Source organism: Paroedura picta, chromosome 5 (assembly GCF_049243985.1).
Source record: "Paroedura picta isolate Pp20150507F chromosome 5, Ppicta_v3.0, whole genome shotgun sequence".
Classification (NCBI taxonomy): domain Eukaryota; kingdom Metazoa; phylum Chordata; class Lepidosauria; order Squamata; family Gekkonidae; genus Paroedura; species Paroedura picta.
The window spans coordinates 111750983-111770813 of NC_135373.1; the positions used below are offsets into that span (position 1 = coordinate 111750983).

The 19831-nt window shown below is 40.9% G+C and overlaps 1 protein-coding gene across 5 annotated transcripts in view; it reads right to left on the minus strand.

Annotated features, from left to right (window-relative positions):
- RESF1 (retroelement silencing factor 1) overlaps nucleotides 1-19831 on the minus strand; it is a 46556-nt gene that overhangs the window by 17926 nt on the left and 8799 nt on the right. For 3 of the 5 annotated variants that reach the window (XR_013231409.1, XR_013231408.1, XM_077339918.1), the window contains exon 2: nucleotides 13766-18946. Coding sequence is in view for 3 of the 5 variants with exons in the window: in XM_077339918.1 (XP_077196033.1) it covers nucleotides 13766-18920 (5155 nt within the window). In the remaining 2 variants the exon portion in view is untranslated. Of the gene's footprint in view, nucleotides 1-8579; nucleotides 9559-11787; nucleotides 11866-13765; nucleotides 18947-19831 lie in introns of those variants that run through there. The other 2 variants (XM_077339916.1, XM_077339917.1) reach the window with 1 other exon arrangement.

Sequence of the window (19831 nt, forward strand, 5' to 3'; positions counted from 1 at the left end):
TAGTAAAATGTGAGGTACTATCAGGATCACTCCCTTTATCTCTGCCATGTTTACAGAGTTTAGTAGATTGTGTGTGTGTAAATCCTGTGTACCTTTTACAACTATTTGGTAACTCTTTGTACCTCTGTAACTCTTTTGATGACCCTGAGCTATTTCACACTGCATTCTCCCCTGCGGTGACACTTAGTTGCAAATTTTGCTCTGTTCCTTGTTAACTACAAAGAAGGGCACCGATTTCACCAAGAACGCCGGAGCCAGAGACGGTCTGGCAGGAATCCCAGGATGGCACCTGGGAGCGGGGGGTAATTCCACCCTGGGAAAGTGGGGACATTTGCATTGGGGAGCAATTGGGGAGAAATGCATTGATAACTGTTTGCCTTGCCTTTTTAATAAAAAATTTAAAATTATTTTTATTATAATAATTAATAAATAACAGACAATCAACAGAAACGGCGCCTTCCCTGTATCGATTAGTTTCAGCTTCAGATGTTAGAGTGTTCAGAACTACTTCAAATAAAGGTTTCTATTAATACAGAAGCCTAGTTGTGAGTCTGTCTACCTTTGACAGGTACAAAAAAAAGTTCTTTATGATGATCAACTAAATTGAGGACCTTCAGGAGCATGGCTGCCTTTCTTAAGCTCCATATTTCTCAGCAAGAATGTCCAGTCATGTATTCATCTCATCCCATGCAACCACTTAGTCCGACGGCAGTCTTCCACTGCTCATGCAGTCTTCTTGATCTAATCTTACATCTCATAATAGAATGATGTAGTGGTTAAGAACAGCAGCTTCTAAATCCTCCAGGGGGCACCCTCTTTGGAAGCCCCTAGACATGGACCTCTTGGGCCAATCCTTTTGAAAATTGGAGGAGAATCAGGGAAGAGGGACCCTGAAAGTTTGGAGGCTGTATCTATACCCACCACTCCCCCAGAAAAGGTGGGAACACTGACATTCCCATTATAGTCTATGGCACTGTTGACTTCCATGGGCGCCGAAGCCATAGCGTCCGAATCGAGCCCTTCGCGCACAAGCCTATTTCTAATCTGTTGAGCTAGGTTAGATTCCCCACTGGTCTACATGCAGCCAGCTGGGTGACCTTGGGCTTGTCACAGCCCTGCTATTACTGTTCTGATCAAGCAGTCCTGTCAGAGCTCTCTCAGCCATACCTACCTCGCAGAGTGTCTGTAGTGAGGAGAGGAAGGGACGATGATTGTAAGCCGCTTTGGGACTCAAGGGTAGTGAAAAGCAGGGTATAAAACCCAACTTCATTATAATGTATTAGATTTTTTTAAAAATATAACTCAACAAATATAACATTTCTTTTCATTTGCCTAAAGAACAAAAAAGGCATCATTATAGTAATTCATAAAACACATAGGGAAACACTTTTTCTTATTTTAATAGTGCAAATATTATAATCAAAATTATATATTTGAACAATTGACACTACGAAACATACAGATCTCAATCCAATAAAGAAAAGCAGACGGTTCAAACACTAAGATACTGTTGAATAACAATATGGCATAGTGTTGACCATCAATGTTGCACTTACAATACTGTGGTAGTACCATTCACACTGCTGACAGAGCATCTATTTGGTATGTGGAAGGTCCCAGATCCAAACCTCAGCATTCCGAAGGGGAAAGCACAGGTGATGTGAAAGCCCTCAGGCCAAGACTGTCAAGAGCTGCTGAGAAGTTCATGCCGACTTTGATAGGCAGTTTCATGTGTTAGAACATTTTTATAGTTTGGTTTAATGGTTTTTGTAGAATTTTGCTCATGTCACCAAAAACGTGCAATTATGTCTGTATCCATCTATGACCATTTCATGAGAAAATATAGTTCCACTTTATTGACTAGGAAGACTAACAGCAAGTCGCAGAAGATACTGCTGCGGATAGGTATATCTAAATTGGCAACAGAGCCTCATAGAGTGGGTTGCCCTTCAGAGATCAGTATAGCTTCACTTTAATAGGTACTTGCTACCGAAGAAGCTATCAAAAGTTGCCAATTACTGAAGGCTTGTTTGGCATTTTGTTGTATTTAGCTGTATTCAGTACATGGAAACATAATCTTTATGAACTGTATTATAACATGAATTGTATGGTTATTATCTTCTTGTACACACAGAACCATCCCCTTTTTGTCTACTGTGTAGTGGTTAAGGGCGATAACTTCTAATCTACAGGGCCGGTTTTGATTCCCCCCACCTCCACATGCACCCAGCTGGATAACCTTGGACTCATCCCAGCCCTGATAGTGCTGTTCTGACCAAGCAGTCCTGTCAGAGCTCTCTCAGCTCTACGTACCTCCCCTCCTGTTTTAGGGAAAGGGAAAGAAATTGTAAATGGGGTTTGCTGACTTTGCTGCCTTCTGGGCACAAAAAGGATAAGTGTTACACTATTTAAAGTATATCTATAAGGAACTTCCTTTGAATGTCATCAGTGGGTGACAACCTGCTGGAGGCTGCATTTGCTGGGAAGATGCCTTGCGAGGAACGAGCAGAGATGCAGTGATGGAGGCAGCTTCAGGAATGTGGGCAGGGCTCGTCCCTCACAGCAACCCAACAATGACTGGTGAGGTGGTAGGAGCATGGAATGGTCAGAGAAGATGGGGAAGTAGCTCCCCAAACATTAGACTGGCATGTAAAAAGGAGATGGACAGGCCAGGGAAAGGCAGAATCTGACTTCCCTCCTTTGACCACCTCAGGGTGTGTGGCACCGAGGCTGAAGTGTGCCCAGAGCCAGAAGGCATGGCCTCAGGATTTCATAAAAGGGAGAGTCTCAGACCAGGCTATGGAAGAAGGAAGAAGTGATTGCACAACAAGAGACAGAGAAAGAGCACAAGGGTGAGCCAGTCCTGGGAAGGAAGAGGAACAGGATAGTGTGACCCACTCTCCTTCCCATTCTGAGGCCTGCAAGAAAGGGGTTGCCTGACCTCACCTAGGATGTTGAAGGACAGAAGGACCAGGCAGGCAGAGGTGGAGCCTCACCATAAGGTATTTAGTCATATATCAAGTTCATTTGAATTAAAACTCAAGATTTTGGATGAGAATTCCAAATGCACCATTCAACAAAGGTGATGTGAATGATCTCAGCCTGAGACCCTGGAAACCCTATGCCAATCTAAGTAGACAATACTTTGATGGACCAACAGTCTGATTCATAAAAAGCAGCTTTATGTGTTCATGTGTGTTCAATATACATCAAATCAAATTATAGCATCAAGTGGAACCTGGCTTTTGTGATTTCTGAATAATGCAACTTTGCTACATCTTGTATTTTCCCTTTGATGAGTGTAGTGCTCTAACATTAGAGAGATTAATAGATAGTTTGTGAAAAGAAAATTTACTGAACAATGACGAATTGATCCGTTTCTGATCCTTTGTCAGTTCAGCAATGCTATTGATTAAAGCTGGCACAGAATTAGGATCTGTGATGGCATTAGGCTGAAAGTGCAGAATCTGGCTGCCCAGCGGTGGACTTTTTTGGGAACTGAGATTGGTGCAACATTAGATTCCAAGATCCCATTAGTGCAAAGTCAGGATTTGTGTTGTTATAGGATAATTAAAACTTTTTACTGAAAAGTATACCAGGGAAAGTATTAAGATGATGTAGTAGAGACCAGGATGTCTAGAGGTGCAAGTGGCAGAATTAGCAGAGGGGACAGGCCTCAGACCTGCTGACAATAGAGATGGCTTTATGACTTAAATTATCAGGGCACCAAGAGGGTGGGGAGAGGCTATAATTTCCTGAATCCTCGTCCTCCTTGCTGAGTTCGGCCCAGTCAGTGAAGGCTGCTATCTCAGGCTTGTCTACCTTGGGGTCCTCAAGGCACCCTACTCTTTCCTCTATCTCTTTACTCTTCCTGTCTGTCCTCCCGTTTCTCCTTTCCACTTTGCTCTCCTTTCTCCGACATGTCATCCACCATCCTGCTCCTCCTCTCTGCATCTGACCCCTAAGCCTAGCCTTAACCTTCCTTTTATCCCTCCCCCATACAAATCTCCTCCCCACACTGAGTGCACAAAAGCATCCCTTCAGGTCTCCCCCCCCCCCCCGCTCCATCCAGTGCACTTTCTTCTGCAGCCTCACCCTCCCCTCAAGTTTGGGATGATAAACAGCCAATAATTCTTCCCAATTCTTTCCTGTGGCCATTGTCAGGCTTTCTGGAGTGAGGAGGCATTAGCCGGCGTGGGGCAGGCTTTGGTGGGTGAGGTGAGGCTCTTGCACCCTGTTCAGCAAAGTGCCAGATAAATTCATGTTGTCAGCAGTCTGCAGGACAGGCTCCCACAGAATGGTGATAGGCTGTCAGCTCATCCTGGGCCCACCAGTAAGAAGTCCTTCCATTAGCACCTGGAGACATAGACCTGGGAGCTTGGCCTCTGCAGCTATGGGGCTGGGGTGTAGTCTTCTGGGGGGTGGGATATTCCGGGTCTCCTGGCCATGACACAGCATGAAGGGCAGCCTGAATTCCCCCAGGCAGGTGAGGCCCTAGGATATAGGCCCAGTATTCCTTTAGTCACTGTGCAGCCTCATCATCTTCTGGTCCCAACTTTGTTAGTTGAGACCTTTTTCTGATGTTCAATGAGTCATTGTCCTAGAATATTTATCGCAAGCTCAGTAGGTGCTCTAGAAAGTCCTCTATAGATTGGAAAATTTATGTAGTCCAGTCAGGACTTGGACCATTCAAACTGCAACAGTGGTTTGACTAGAAGAGAAAATCATTGGTCAACTTCAGGTCAAGGTGCCTGCATTCTCCACCAATTCTTTGCAGATAGCTTTGCCCAGAGTGTAGAAATCCTGGACCCACACGTTTCTCTCAAATGATGTGATTTGCAGGAGTGATCTTTAAGGTGTAAGGTAAAGGTATCCCCTGTGTAAGCACCGAGTCATGTCTGACCCTTGGGATGACTCCCTCTAGCATTTTCATGGCAAACTCAATACGGGGTGGTTTGCTAGTGCCTTCCCCAGTCATTACCGTTTACCCCCCAGCAAGCTGGGTACTCATTTTCCCGACCTTGGAAGGATGGAAGGCTGAACCAACCTTGAGCCGGCTGCTGGGATTGAACTCCCAGCCTCATGGGCAGAGCTTTCAGACTGCATGTCTGCTGCCTTACCACTCTGTGCCCCAAGAGGCTCTTTTTTAAGGTCTAGCAGGCACATTGCTGCAATAGATATGGGGTGACATCTGCTAAGATAGCTTCAATAGCAAGATTGGAAGCATCAGTCTTGACAACGACAGGCAGTTGAGGGGTTGGGTGGCAAAGTAGGGGAACAGTGCTAAATTGTACCTTTAATGTGTTAAATGCCTATTGATTTTTCCAGCGTCTACTGGAAAAGTTCACAAAGTTAAAGCAATTGTGTCATAGATGCTGTGATAATGTCATACACTGGAATTAACTTTTTATAATAGTTCCTAAAGATCAGGAAGCACGAGGAGTCCTTCAGGTTTCAAGGGGCCTGCCACGTAAGGATAGCCTCTATGTTCTGATGGTCCTTAATGATTCCTTGGAAAGTACTGCAAAGTCTATGATGATATATTTGAATATGATCTCTCTCCATTTCTTCTAGCGATAGACTACTATTCGAAATACCCAGAAGTATTGAGCCTACCCGATAAAACAGCAGGAACTGTGATTCCTAAAAGAGTTGTGATAACATGACATTTGCTAGTTTGGAGTTTCAGCAATTTGCTCAGGAGTGGGGCTTTGAGCAGTGTTTCAGTAGTCCAGCATATACACAATCAAATTGGATGGTTCAAAGAGCAATTTGTTCCATAAAGCAACTTATTAGAAAGACAGAAGAGGGGCAAACTGATGTATATTTGGCACTGCTTGAATATCTCAATACACCTGTCACAGGAATGGTGTATTCCCCAGCTCAGATGTTGATAGGTAGAATGCTCAGAAATAACCTGCAGTAATCCCTGAGTTATTGCACCCCAAAACATTTACTAGGGTACATCATCTTCAAAGTGTACAGGGCAGACAAAAATATTTTTATGCTAGAACAGCAAGATCCCTTAACCCATTACAAGAAGGGGATCAAGTATGGGTGGAAGCATAAAAGGGTTGGTTTCCTGCCCCGGAAACAGAAAAATGTAATGAGCCACACACGTATTGGTTAACAACCCCTGATGAGCGCCAAATACCGGGCAAACAGACGCAAGTTGAGATACATGACTGGTGAGCTGAAGAAAGATCTCCCAGATATGTAACATTTTAGGATAGACCTGTTTTCACACCAGAAAGCTATACACCAAGAAAACTGTACAATCCTAAGGAAGATGTTTTTATAAACGTGTTTTTGTTGTACAGTTGTATGGAAGTTTTTGTTTTCTGTGAAGGGAGATGTGATGTATGTTTCTTTAAGATCACTCTCTTAACACACCCATGATGCATTTAAGCAATCTTGTTCTCTGGATTGTTCTTCCTTTGCTTTTGCCTCTTGTATGTTGCCACTCCTGCTTTCTTTTACTTATCTTGCAAATAAACGTACCTGTGTTGAAGAAGACAATCTGAACGTTGTTTCTTGGGTCAGCAGAGACATTACAATGTCTAAATAATCCACCTCTGTCAGATGGAAGGCAGTCTTTTCAGTTGCCCCTGCCATCTAAAGCTAGATGGGTGGCAACTCAAGACAAGTATCTGTCATGGCACCAAAACTTTGGAATTCTGTCTCCAGGGAGATTCATCTGTGTCCCTGTAGAGATGTCTTCTGTCATCAATCAAGGCTCCTTTGTTCTGTTTGGCACACCCTCGGTAACAGTTATTGGCACTCTCCCCTGGTTCTGGTGTTGTATTTTTATTGCACAATTTCTGGATCCAGTTGGACAGACTGAATGTTTGTTAGCAGCACCCTAATGTTTTGTTGCTGTTGCTAGTGTTCCCATTCCATTCTCTGGATGTTGGTTTTTCCTTCCAGGGAGAGAGAACTTTCATGGAGAAAGATGTGTACTGTGAAGGAATCCTCTCTGACCAGCTGTGGCTTCTTTGCTTGTTTTTGGTGAGACTTACAGGAGAGTTGTATATTATTTGTCAATTTGGTTTTTTAATTTTACCCTGCTTATTATTTGCTGTTGTCTGTACTTTAATTTTTTATCGCCCACCACTCCCAATGAAGCTTGCTCATGGCAGATCACACATTTAAAAACCATACAAAAATAAAATTATCCCTCCCTGGAGGCGAAAATAACCTTTCTCCCTCTACTCCACAACTTCCCCAAACCCCTTGCCTCAGGGGCTAGATGATAACCAGATGGTAATCAGGGAGGGACCCTAGGTCTAATTGCCCTGGCCATTTCCTGGTGGAAGAGCTCTGTCTTGCAGACCCTGCAAAATGGGACCCTCAGCTTTCCCAGGAGGTCCTTCCACCAGGACAGGGCCAGGACCAAAAAGGCCCTGACCCAGCTCGAGGCCAGGCATACCTCTCAGGGGCCAGGGATCATATATTTTCCCTCGCATAACGAAGAGCTCTGCGGGAGGCATAGGTGGGTAAGTGGTCCCTGCAGATATGTGGGGCCCAGACCACAGATGGCCTTAAAGGTCGGTACCATGAGATACAAAGCCATCAGCTGTACACTATTTAAGACGCAATGTGTGATGAAGCTTGAAAAGCTGTGTAGTGCTGTCATTTTTTTCTAAGATCCCCATTTAAGTTCAAAACAGATGCCTTAAAAAGCAGCATCACTTCAATCTTATGACTATTCAATTTCATTCTCTTATTCAATTGACATGACATTAAGGCATTAGCTCAGGGAAGAGAAAGCACCTTTTGGCTTTTTATATTATATATATATAAAGCTGGGTGTCATCTGCATAGTGAAGACAACTTACATCAAAACTCTTGATGCTCCCATTTAGGGCTCTCAGAATGTTAGAGAGAATACAAAAAGTAATGCTCTCTACAGCAAATCACATTTTCTGCACCTAATTCAAACCATCTCAGAGTTACTCCTCACAAAATTCCTGTGAGGTAGGTGAGGCTGATAGTGTAGAACTGTCCCAAGGATGCCCAGCAAGCTGTGGAATCAAATCTGTTTCCCAAATCTTCCTAGAGAATCACCGTTCCTTTTATGAAACCATGCAATAACTTTGGTCAGCACAGCAACATCTTTCAGCTATTACAAACCCTGTGAGGGTGCATTCTACTTTACCTGGATATAGGCTTTATCTGTGGCTGCTACAATATTGTACCAGAGCACTGCAGAGAAAAAGAGAAGCTTTACATCTCTTTTGTAAGCCACTTGGAGCCTCTATTAAGAGAAAGATGAAATATCTGTATGTGGATCTCACATCATGAAGGGTTGGCAAATAAATGCAAAGGTTACAAGACTGGTGGTCCACCCTGATGATGATCTGTTATATTTTTCACAAACTGCAATTTTCAAATCATCTTCAAGAACTACCTCATGCATAGAACAGGCTTATGAGCAAAATGTAGTTGGTAAAAAGCACTTTTATCCATTGCAGGAACCGGTTTCTCAAATACCACAGGTAGGTCCAGCAAGACTTGTAAACTCTTCAGGATGTCTGCCAAAGAAAAGTTGGACCCCAAAGGAAAACATTACACACAACTTGTCAAAATGAAATTTTAATATGAAAACCATTAAAAAACCACTGAGTGTAACAGAAGTTTCAAAGATACTCAATACATTTTAAAGGTACAAAATAATATTCAACATTAGAGCAGCTTACAGAGCATGAGATTTGAAACATTAGCTAATATAGCTTACATTTGCTCATAAAGTAGCTATCTGAAGAATTCAAGAGATCTTGACTCTAGTGAATTTCAAGTCAAAATACAATCCTGTTCTCCAATTGGTTAATATTGCAACCCATATCCAACATCAGTCTTTGCTTCTTTTAAACACAGTACAGACTCCTGCTTCATAAATCCCCTTACATTGAAACTACAAAGAAAGTAAAATTAAGGCATTTCTGTCATGTTTCAGTTAACCAGATAGCAGCATCTCTAATTTTCTGGGTTCCCTGATAAACATGATAATGCTTACCTCCCTCTGTTGCATGTTTCCCCTCAAAGTTAAGCAGCCACGATATCCATTTTAGTGCCTACATAAAAAGGCAAACTACACTCTGCTTTTTTCTTTTTCTTTTGCACTGCTGGTCTATCAATACAATAAATTATAGTGGATGAAATCGAAGATCAAGAAGATTATCAGCTCAAATAGTATTGCTCCATTATTTAATCAGGCACAAGGCCAAAATTCTGACCATTTCCTGAACCAAACTGGAACGTAAGCACACACAGTGTACAACTGCCTATTTTCACTGTGCCAATACCATTCCAATTATTAATGTCTGGCCAAAGCCTTCACACTATTGCATAGTCCAGCCAGGTAAAGCAGATCACAGCAGATGTTCCCACGATACTGCTCAAAACCTATGGATGCCTAATTAATAGGACTGCTATCCAGGCTTTGGCTTTTTTCCAGGTGCATCTTCCTGTAGGTCTCAAATGTAGCATTGGAGTTCTTAATAGCTTCATTTTTGTCCAATAATTCCATTGCAGTATCAAGTGGAACACGATCATCAACTGCAGAATGACAACAAAGACAACCCATTGTTTTGATTTTTCAGTTTTTAAATTGCAAATATTTACATTCCATTCTTCAAGGCAGATAACCACCTATGCAACCACTCAACCCTCCCAAAATGTGCGAATGGAAAGGCAGAGGATCAATCATTTCCGACAGTCCCAGTGCCTTAGAAGTTGTGTTTTTGTTTGGTTGTTTGTTTTAAGAGGAGATAAGAGGGAATGATGGATCATTATCATCGTAACCAAATCTGTAAAATCCTGCTGAACACCAAAAAGGTGGTTTGTAGAAAGCGTCCTCATGCATGTGAACTTCAGATACAATAAGCAGACAGTCCTTTATGTGCATTCTGGAGTATGCACACACAGAAAAGTGACTCTGAGTCAAATGTAATTTGAGTTGTATTATCAGTATTTTTCAGTTTGGGTCTATTGGACCTGAAAAAACTTTAAAGCATTTCCAAAAAATTCTGGATCCCAATACTGGAATGGGCTTTGAAACTGGGATTTTCAAAAATCTCAATTTTTTTCCAAGTTTAATAGCGCCAAGAAAAAAAAAACTTAGCTATCGTGAATCAACAGCCAGTCTGTTATGGAATCAAATGTGGAATACCTCAGAGCACAATCCCCCCCCCCAAATTATTTAACAACTTTATGTGTCCTCTAGCATAGCTGATCTGGGGGCTTGATTTGGGTTGTCACTAATATGCTGATGACACCCAGCTCTACCAGCTTGTAGAGGGAAGGTCAAATGTCCTCCCAGACCCAGGGGCCAGATGCTTGGAGGCAGTAGTGGAATGGCTCCAGCAGAAACACTTGAAGCTAAACCTGCAAAAGACAGAGCTCCTGTGGCTGGGTAGGAAGGGGCTAGATGAGGAAGCATGATTTTCGTTCCTTGGCCAGAACTTTGCACCCTTTCAAGAATTTGGGAGTGATCTTCTAAGCCTCCCTTACAATGGAGGTGCAGATCAAGAAGGTAGCTTGCCAGGCCATTATCCACCTCCACCAGGCGAAGCTACTAGCACCCTACCTAACACCCCAGAAAACATAGCAACAGTGTTCCATGCGACTGTCACATTTAGGTTAGTTTATTGTAACTTGTTGTACGCAGGCCAACCCTGGTCATGACCCGGAAACTGAAATTGGTCCAAAATGCAGCTGTCCGGGTCATCACTAGAACACCGTGGAGGACCCACATTCAACCTGTCCTCCAGCAACTGCATTGATTGCCAGTTGAATTCCAGATCAGGTTCAAGGTTTTGGTTTTGACCTTCAAGGCCATGTGTAGTCCAGCTCTCTTAGTACACTCTCAAAGCACTCGTATCATCAAGTGTCAATATGGTGTCAATTCCTGGCTCAAAACACGTACACATGGCACTGACCAGGGCCAGGGCTTTCTCAGCCTTAACCTCAGCCTGGTAGAATATGCTGTCGGCAGAGATCTGGGCCCTGATGAAACTATCGCACTCCCACAGGCCCTGAAAAACAGTACTATTCCACCAGGAGTATGGTTGAGGGCAGAGCAAACAACAAAACCAATGTTTCCCCACCTCTTCTCAGAACATACCTCCCCTAAAAAAAACTCTAGAGCATAATTGGCCAATAACATAGGTCATGAACAAGGTTAACTGGGAAATTATGGAGCAACCACCCCTAGAGAGGAGCAGTTTATAATAATAGCATATAATAGTAACAGAAGCCAGCCTGACCCTGGGGCTGGCTTGGCTTCTCCTGCAACACAATTTAAACCATGACACAAGAGAAGCTGACCCTGAATCTGAATGCAACAGAGAGTTCTCTTCCTATGGCTGGGAGATTTCAGCTCCCACTGCCCCAACCAATGCTAGGCTGACTCCCGAAGCAGCATAGAGCTGTCAACAAAGATCTTAGCTCCTGCCACCCCTGCTGATCTTCAGTATAACTGAATATATTCAAAAGAAAGCCAGAAAAAAATTGGTTTTAACTATATCAGTAGCTAATCAGCTTTTTTGATCAGGACTCTGCTTAAATAAACCACCCTAAAATACTGGTGAGGTATTTTTCACATTCTTTTGGCTTGGTTAATGCCAAATGCACCTCAAAAACAACAATCTGAGTCACTTCACATTTGTGAACTGGGTACAAGGTGCAGGAGACAGGTCAGTAGTCCAGATTCAGCCCAGATGTTATTTTTGTGCCAAGCTATACTTCTAAAACAAATTTTTAACTTTAACCTAAAAATTGAGTTACCTTGAGTTTCCTTTTCATCAGTTTTTCTTCTTTTCCGGGGATTGTAATTTAACCAATCTTCTCTTCTACTTTTGACAGCTGCAAGCAATAAATAAAAGCTTCAAAGAGTTCTAACTAATGTAGGAACTGACTGACTACAAACGTTAAGTTAAAAAAGATTCAACTCTTCATGGCCAAGATGTAAGAATAGCCTACGTACTATGATGATATCATCTGAGAACTGACATCTTTGGCCTAATTATGCACACATTAATTGTTCTAAATATTTAAAAACATAGCCTATTCTTTCATGGAGCTCCCTATAATCTTCCATGTAGACTGCTAACTGGGTTCATCTTGCTACTCTTCAATGACACTACAGCATTTGGTCCCATATAGTGAAAAACACTATATTGGGGTCACTAGCTGGCCAATCACAAGCTTCTGGTAGTTCAGCCCACACAGAGAAAATGTCTATATCTTGGGTCATGTCTAATGTTAAGACCTAAGTTAAGTCTAATGAACTCACTTTATGCTGCCCAAAGTTTCAGAATGCCAGGCATTGAAATATGTTCAGAATCTACACAGAAATGTAATCGGGAGTTCGCATTTGAATCTTTCCCTATATATTCCTCATGACTCGCAAGTAGATCCATCATAGCGAGAGAAGCTTTCTAGGTGGGCAAGGAATCAGAATTCCATGCCTGGGTGGTAGTTGGTGTTCTGATTCCCCCATAACATCTCATCATACCCAAATAGGAGAGGGTAAGGAAATTTTAACTATCACCTTGGAGGCAGGTTTATATACCCTGCAATCTTAGCTTCAGGCTCTTAAGACTGGCTATTATCATCCCTCAAGCCTGGTTGTTATGATAGTTTAGGTAAGGCTTAAATCTACGACTCTTTGGCTTGTGCTCTTAGCTAGTCTTTTCCATTATGCTAGACAACAGTATTCGCTAGATTAGCCACCTTGAAGTTGAGAAACGCTCAATAAATCAATTAATAAAATACATGCCAAATGACTAAAAGATTCAGCCAAAATTAACATGGTACAGTAGAGGAAGTTGTATTTGGATTCCGAAAAAGAATCAAAGTTCTTAAAAAAAAATTCAGTACAAGTGAAAAAAATACACTCAAATACAAACATACAGAAAGTAACTAACTTAAAAGAAAACTTATTAAATGAACGAGATACAACACCAATGGAATAGTTACAAATTAAACAGAACACCGAATATTCTCCAGAATAACTGCACATTGTCAGACATCTGTTAACGAAGATGGGAATGAGTTACACCAAGGAAGGTGTTCCACGGTGCTGGTGCTACCAGACAAAGGCCCTGTCTGACATCACCAGCTAAAACACTATATAGTGAAGTTAAAACATGATCTCAGATCTCCAAACTGTTGAGGGGTTCAGAAAGGAAAACAGTCTTTAGGAGATACTGAACTGACCATTTAAATAATTTAAAGTTTAGTGCTTTGGCCTAGGAAAAAAATATAATTGGGAGACAACCAGCATGCAGTGTGATCTAATCAACATTCAGCCTCATTCCAGACTGTTTCTTCTGCACAAAAGAAAGAGTACATGGTATACACATTTTAGCGGAACACTGACAGAGGCATGAATAGCCATGTATTTTTCAAGAAAAGGCACAGTTAGCAAATCAGCCCAAGCTGAAAAAAAATGCCACTACCACCACCTGAGCACCTAAATACGGCAATGCACCTGAACTTTAAGCCAGTGCAGTTTCACAGGCTGTAGCCACATACTCCACTAGATAAATTCAAAGGTTATATCCATATCATAAAGATTATTTTAGTGGTTTGTCACAGGGGAAAACGTTAAGGAAGACTCTTCATTTACACCAATACCTTCCCTCCCACTATAAAATTAAATTTAGAATAATATCCAAGTCATTTCTATTATGCATTTGGCTGTACATGATTTATTCCAATACAGAGGATACGTTTCATCCATTACAAATGTATACAGTACCTGAAACAGGAATTATCTCCCTTTCAGGAAGCTTCTTTGCATCTGCAACATCTTCAGAGACCAATTTTCTAAATACTATTTCTGGACACATCTTGAATTCAAGCATCTGGGGCTTCTTGTCTTCACAGTGTTCTGAAGCACTGCTTGATTTCACATGCCAGACACATTTGGAAGGTGATTGTTCTAACTTTGTCAAGCAAATGCTTTGTTCAGTCTGCTTAAATGCAACTTTATTTAAGTAATTTTTCTTTTGTTCTCTCTGAAGTGTAAGTGTATTACTTTTTCTATTACAAGGTGATTTTTTATCAGAAAGGGATTTCACAAAGTATTTGTCTCTCTTACGAGCACCCCGAACCACTTCTTTGCTTGAAAAATGAGCTTTGTACATATTAAGATGCTGTCCTCTAAATGGTTGTACCTTAGAAGTTTTAATATTGTCTGGAAGTGATCGTCTGTATTTCCATATGTTTCCTCTCTCTTCCGGATAGGCAAATTTCTTCAGATTTGTTCTTGCAAAGCTGCCTTTGTTCTGCCTGACGGGCTCAGAATTACTGGATTCACTATGTTCTGTTCTCACAGCTCTGTTATTCCCCAAATCTTGCCCAATTTCATGCTTCTGTCTGTTTAAATGTTCTTGTGAATGTTGACCGCTATTGTATGCTTTGGGAAACTGGTCAACATTACTGAAGTTTGAAGAGTTTGTAACAGGATGACATAGTCTTTCATCTGTTTTCTGTTTTCCTTCCCTTGCAATGTGTTTCTTCAACCCCCTTTTTAAGGTGTAAGTTGGTCCCTTAATTATGTGTGTTTCACTTGAATCGCGTTTAATTTTATATTTTTCTTTTTTTTTACTGTGTTTGATTTCCATGCTTCTGTGCTGGAGAGTATAGGACTTTGATTTATCAACTACTGTCTCTTTTAGAGTCCTCTTTTTCTCAGACAATTCTCTTTTACAGGCAGATTTCCCTTTTGAGTCATCTGTTCCCAAATACAACCGTTCTTGACGTTTAGAAAGCAATGTTGTACCTTTTTGGTTGCGCAGTTCATCAGGGTGAACTTTTTGTGACACTTCTTTATTTTTAGGTTTTAGAGGCTCTAATTTTTCTGAGAAAGAACATGGAGTAAGTCCTTTATCTTCCTTCAACAGCTTATGCTCCTCTTTAATTATAATTTTAGATGGCAAATCCTGACCCAATTGCTGCTTGAAAGCAGCCTCTTTAGCCAACATATGTTCACAAGGGTCCACTGCATATTTTAAAGCTAACCAGGCTGTTGTACAACAAAATGAGTGACTTGCTGTTTTTTGGGCTGTTTCTGCTGAGGTATTTGTGTTCTGAACGATCATGCTTCGAATACAGCTTTCATTTGTATTTTCTGAAGCTATTGTGAGCTTATCATTTTCCAGTTTTTTAGAGGGCTGACTACTGTATTCTGGAAACAATTCTTTCATTTGTTGAGGGTTTAATATTGTGATTATTATTTGGTCCAGAGCATGAGTCCCTTCAGAGTTCTGTACACAAGTTTTAGAGTCTTGCCCTTCTTTCATCTCATTTACTTTAGTTGTAGAATCTTCATTTTCAGTTTTCTTCAATGCTTTGGAGTCATCAATTCCATAAGGAAATTCTTTTAAGAGTTCAGTCAACTGATCATTTGGCAATGTTAGAGTGATGTCAGAATTGTTCACAGAATGTACTCGATTTTCATTGCTTGGTACACAATCTTGGATACCATATGTGCTACCCTCATCAGCAATACTGTTTCCAAGTACTTCTTGGTTACCACTGGCCAAATCTCTACTCTGAACATTGTGGCAGGGTATATTTTGCTCAGGACCCTTTTCAGAATTAGGATTAACAAATTCAGCTGTTTTTTCTTCCTCATTCATCTCATCTAAAATCTTACCACCTTGGAGTTTCTTTAAACCTGGTAAGCTTAACAGTTTTTCTGCGATGGCTTTTGATAGGGTGTCTAGTGAGGGTAACTTGACATCATCCACAGATTTGCTTCCATTCATTTCAGATTCTTTTTTCCAATGGCTCAACTGTAGTTCTTTATTATATGTGTCAGTCTGGTCCTCTGAAGAGGTAGCATTAAAGATATTAGCTATTTGTGAATTATAACATGCATCTCCTTGAACTAAAGTACACACACTGGATATCTGCAACATGTTTTCATTCAACACAGTATCTTCTGGTTCTACCCAATCTGGACTGGTTTTAGGCACACATTTTTGAGATAATGGACTTGAGCCATCTGTGTTAGTTCCTGGTAGAAAACTGTCTCTAGATTGTGGTATATTTGTTTCTAGTTCTGAAATACCAGTTAGCCCCTGGTTGGGATCACAAGAACTTGCAGTTCCTTCTTCACCTCTTTGTATTCCATTTTCTTCCATGGAATTGGCCAGTTTCTGATACATATCTGAATCGATTTCCTTTACAGTAACACATGAATCTGATGGAGAATAAGCAGTTCTTTTTACTAGTTTATCAGCACCTGACAGCGTGCGAACAAATTCTTGTAAGCTGTGTACACTGCCTTCTGTGATAACTGGATACATTTTTTCCAACATAGAAGATAAAGATTTTTCCGGCACTTCATTCCAATTTACCTCCTTAGAAAGAATTAAGGGAGGAACAACAGCTACTTGAGGTTCAGAGCTCCTTGATAAACTTGAACTTACAACATCAACCTTTTGTCCAAGTGATGAAGTAACAGAAGACAGAGTTGGTTCATTTTTTCCAACTGCAATGCCAGATTTTTCACATTGTGATAATACACCTTGGAGGTTTTTCATGGTAAACTCTCTTTTTTCATCCTCTACTCCATTCAATGAGGATGAACACACAGCTGATTTTGTACTCACACCTAATTGATCATTTAGAGATGAAGTAGGCCACTTCCTCCACAAAGCAAGACTTGTTTCTAGCTCCTCCAAAGAACAAGTTCTTTCCATGGTACAAGAATTCCCCACAAATGAAGACCTCTGAACTGTACCTGCTTCTGAAACAGTGGTAGCAAGAGAGGCTGAGTTAGGGAGTTCATTTCCATTGCTCCAAGCTGTATTACTCTTATCGGGAGCTTGGAGACAATTGTCTTTACTCTGCTGAATAAATTCAGATCTAGGATTCTGGAACTTTTTAATTCCTTCATTTGCAAATTTTTCACTTAACTGTGAAGATTCAGGTGGATTTTGAACTGAAACTGTACTTTGATGATTAGTCAATATTTTAGTGACAATTTTGTTCAGTAGAAAGCCTCCCCCTGACATGGCAGACATGTTTGTTAACTGATCATTGCCCAATGCAGAAGCTTGTTCAAAATTTAGACTGACATTTGTGGATTTCAAAGACCCTTGGGTAGAAACAGCTGGTGAAGTTTTAGGGTTCTGTATGAAAGCTTTCTCCACATAATTTACACTGGTTTCAGATTTACCACCACTAGAATCTAAGGCAGAACCAGAGGCACACTTCTCTTGGGAAAATAATTGTTTACTCTGCTTTCTCCCAGTACTTGCAACATGAACATTAAGCAACATTTCTTCATCACAAGTACCTTTAAGTAAATCCTGAAGAATTGGATACAAGTGATTTTTTGCCTCCACTGGCAATAAAGAACTGTCTTGGATCTGATTGGAGCTTGAGGCAAGGAGTGAAGGTGGCTGATTCTGAGCATTCTCATGTGGAAGCAAAGAGGTGAGGTTCCGAGTTGCATTAGATGATGGAAGTGAAAACGTTTGTTGAGTGGCTTGTGGCAATGGAGCAGGTTGCTGACTTGTATTAGATGTAGGAAGCAAAGTATCAGGATTGCGAACAGAGGGATTAGAAATCTTCTGTAGCACAGATTTATATAACTGATGTTTTAATTTAAATCGGCCTTGCAGTTGTAATAATTTTTCTCTTGCTGCAAGAATTTCTATCTTCTCCATTTTTAGACTTTCTTTAAACTTAATTAAGCTATCAGGAATATTTCCTGAGCCGTTAGGTGTATTATCTTCTACCATACCTCCAGCTGTCTGTGATGCTGATGTTTTATTGGTAGGAACAGTTCCAGGTGTTTGTATGCTGTTACCTATACTCTTTATGGTCTCAGCTGCTGTGTTTGTCAACTTATTGGAATGCTGGTTCTCAGCATGATATCCATGCATACCAACTGAAACACCTCCTTCATTGGTTTCTCTTGAGACTGATACAGATTCAGGAGTCTGAACATTTTTAACAGAATATGAAACATTACTTTGATTCAACTCAAGATTCTGAGGGTGGTGAACATTTTCATTAGACGTATTTGAAACTGGTTGTGGAAGCACAAATTGTTCGTGGTTCATTTGTATAGGAGGCACTGCATATGGTGGTGGTGGTGGTAGGTTTGTGTTACTGGCCTGAGGGTTTACTTGAGCTGCATAATGAGTAGGTATGGTATATGGTGAAGAATATACAGAGTTAGAGGCATACTGCTGTGACTGCATAGCTGTTGTAGATCCTGAATTTATGTCATTTATTTGGCTTTGAATATTTTGCCCTGAAGGAAAAGTAAGGCATGAAGAGTTCTGCTGAGAATTTGAGAGATAGTTTGATACTTGGTTATGAGGCACTGTAGCATTTGTTTGAGGATTAGCAGTCTGATTCTTGGAAACTAACCTTGGCAACCTTGTAGAACATGAACCATTTCTGTTACCCCAATAAAAAGAACTTTGTACAGAATTAGAACAATTTTTTGATGCCCGATTATTGTATATGTCTGAGGTTATATACTGATTTGGTGGTCTCTGCACAAGATTTGCTGTGCTAATTTGTGGTGCTACAGGAAAGAAAATATGTACATTTGAATTTGGCCAGGTCTTCTTTGCCATGCCAGATGTCATTTGAACAGTCTTGCTGGAAAGCTGTAGCTGTGGATGCTGGCCAACAGAAGGTGGCTGAAAGTTTTTGGATCCCATATTACTTTGATAAGACAGTTGATTTGGCACCATGTTCTCAGTACCAGAATGCATTTTTATAGCTTGATTGTTTCCAGTATAAGCTGAAGAATTTTGAGCTGATGCACTTGCTTGAAAAAATTCAGATGCAGGCTGTTGTGACTGATACAGTCCCTGAAGCTGAAAATCCCTTGCTGGTAAACTGGTGGCATGAAGTGGTCTTACAGTCCAGTCCATCATCCTGCTAGTGGATTATACTCCAAAATCTATGGGAAAAGGAAACATAATAATTATATAAGTAAGGTCTAATATAATCTACAAAGACAGAGCAATTGTTTTCCAAGTATAAATTGTTATCCGCAATCCAATATGGCATAAACATACAATTTTACTAAACAAAAATTTAATAGTTTTTGTACATATTTACTGTATTAAGTCTATCATTAATTTCATCCCATTGATTTTGGTCCGTCTCTCCGGGGCAAGAGAACACCACTCTGCTCCATCCTCTATATGGCACCCTTTTAAATACTTGAAGATGGTTATCAGATCCCCTTTCAGTTATCTCCTCTCCAGGCTAAACAGACCAAGCTCCCCCAGCCTTTCTTCACAAGTCTTGATCTCCAAACTTCCATGATCAGGACACAATACTCAGTTTGATACAGCCCAAAATCCCATTTGCCTTTTTAGTCACTGAGTCACACTGCTGACTCGTGTTCAATGTAAGATTCCTAGATCCTTTTTGCACATGCTACTGCGAAGACAAAAGTCTCCCCCATCCTATATTGATGTATTTGGTTTTTCCTACCTAAATGCAGAACTTTACATTTGTCCCTATTGAACTTCATTTTATTCAGTTTAGCCCACTTCTCGAACCTATCAAGATCATCCTGTATTCTGATTCTGTCTTCTGTCATGTTTGCTACCCCTCCCAGTTTAGTATGGTCTGCAAATTTAATAAGTATCCCCTCTAATCCCTCATCCAAATCATTTATAAATATGTTGAACAACACAGGCACCAGGGCAGATTCCTGGGGTACTCCACTTGTCACTCTTTTCCAAGAGGATGTTGAACCATTAACAATTCCTCCAGGGTATGATCAGTCAACCAGTTATTGATCCACATAATCCATACCGCCCTTTACCAACTT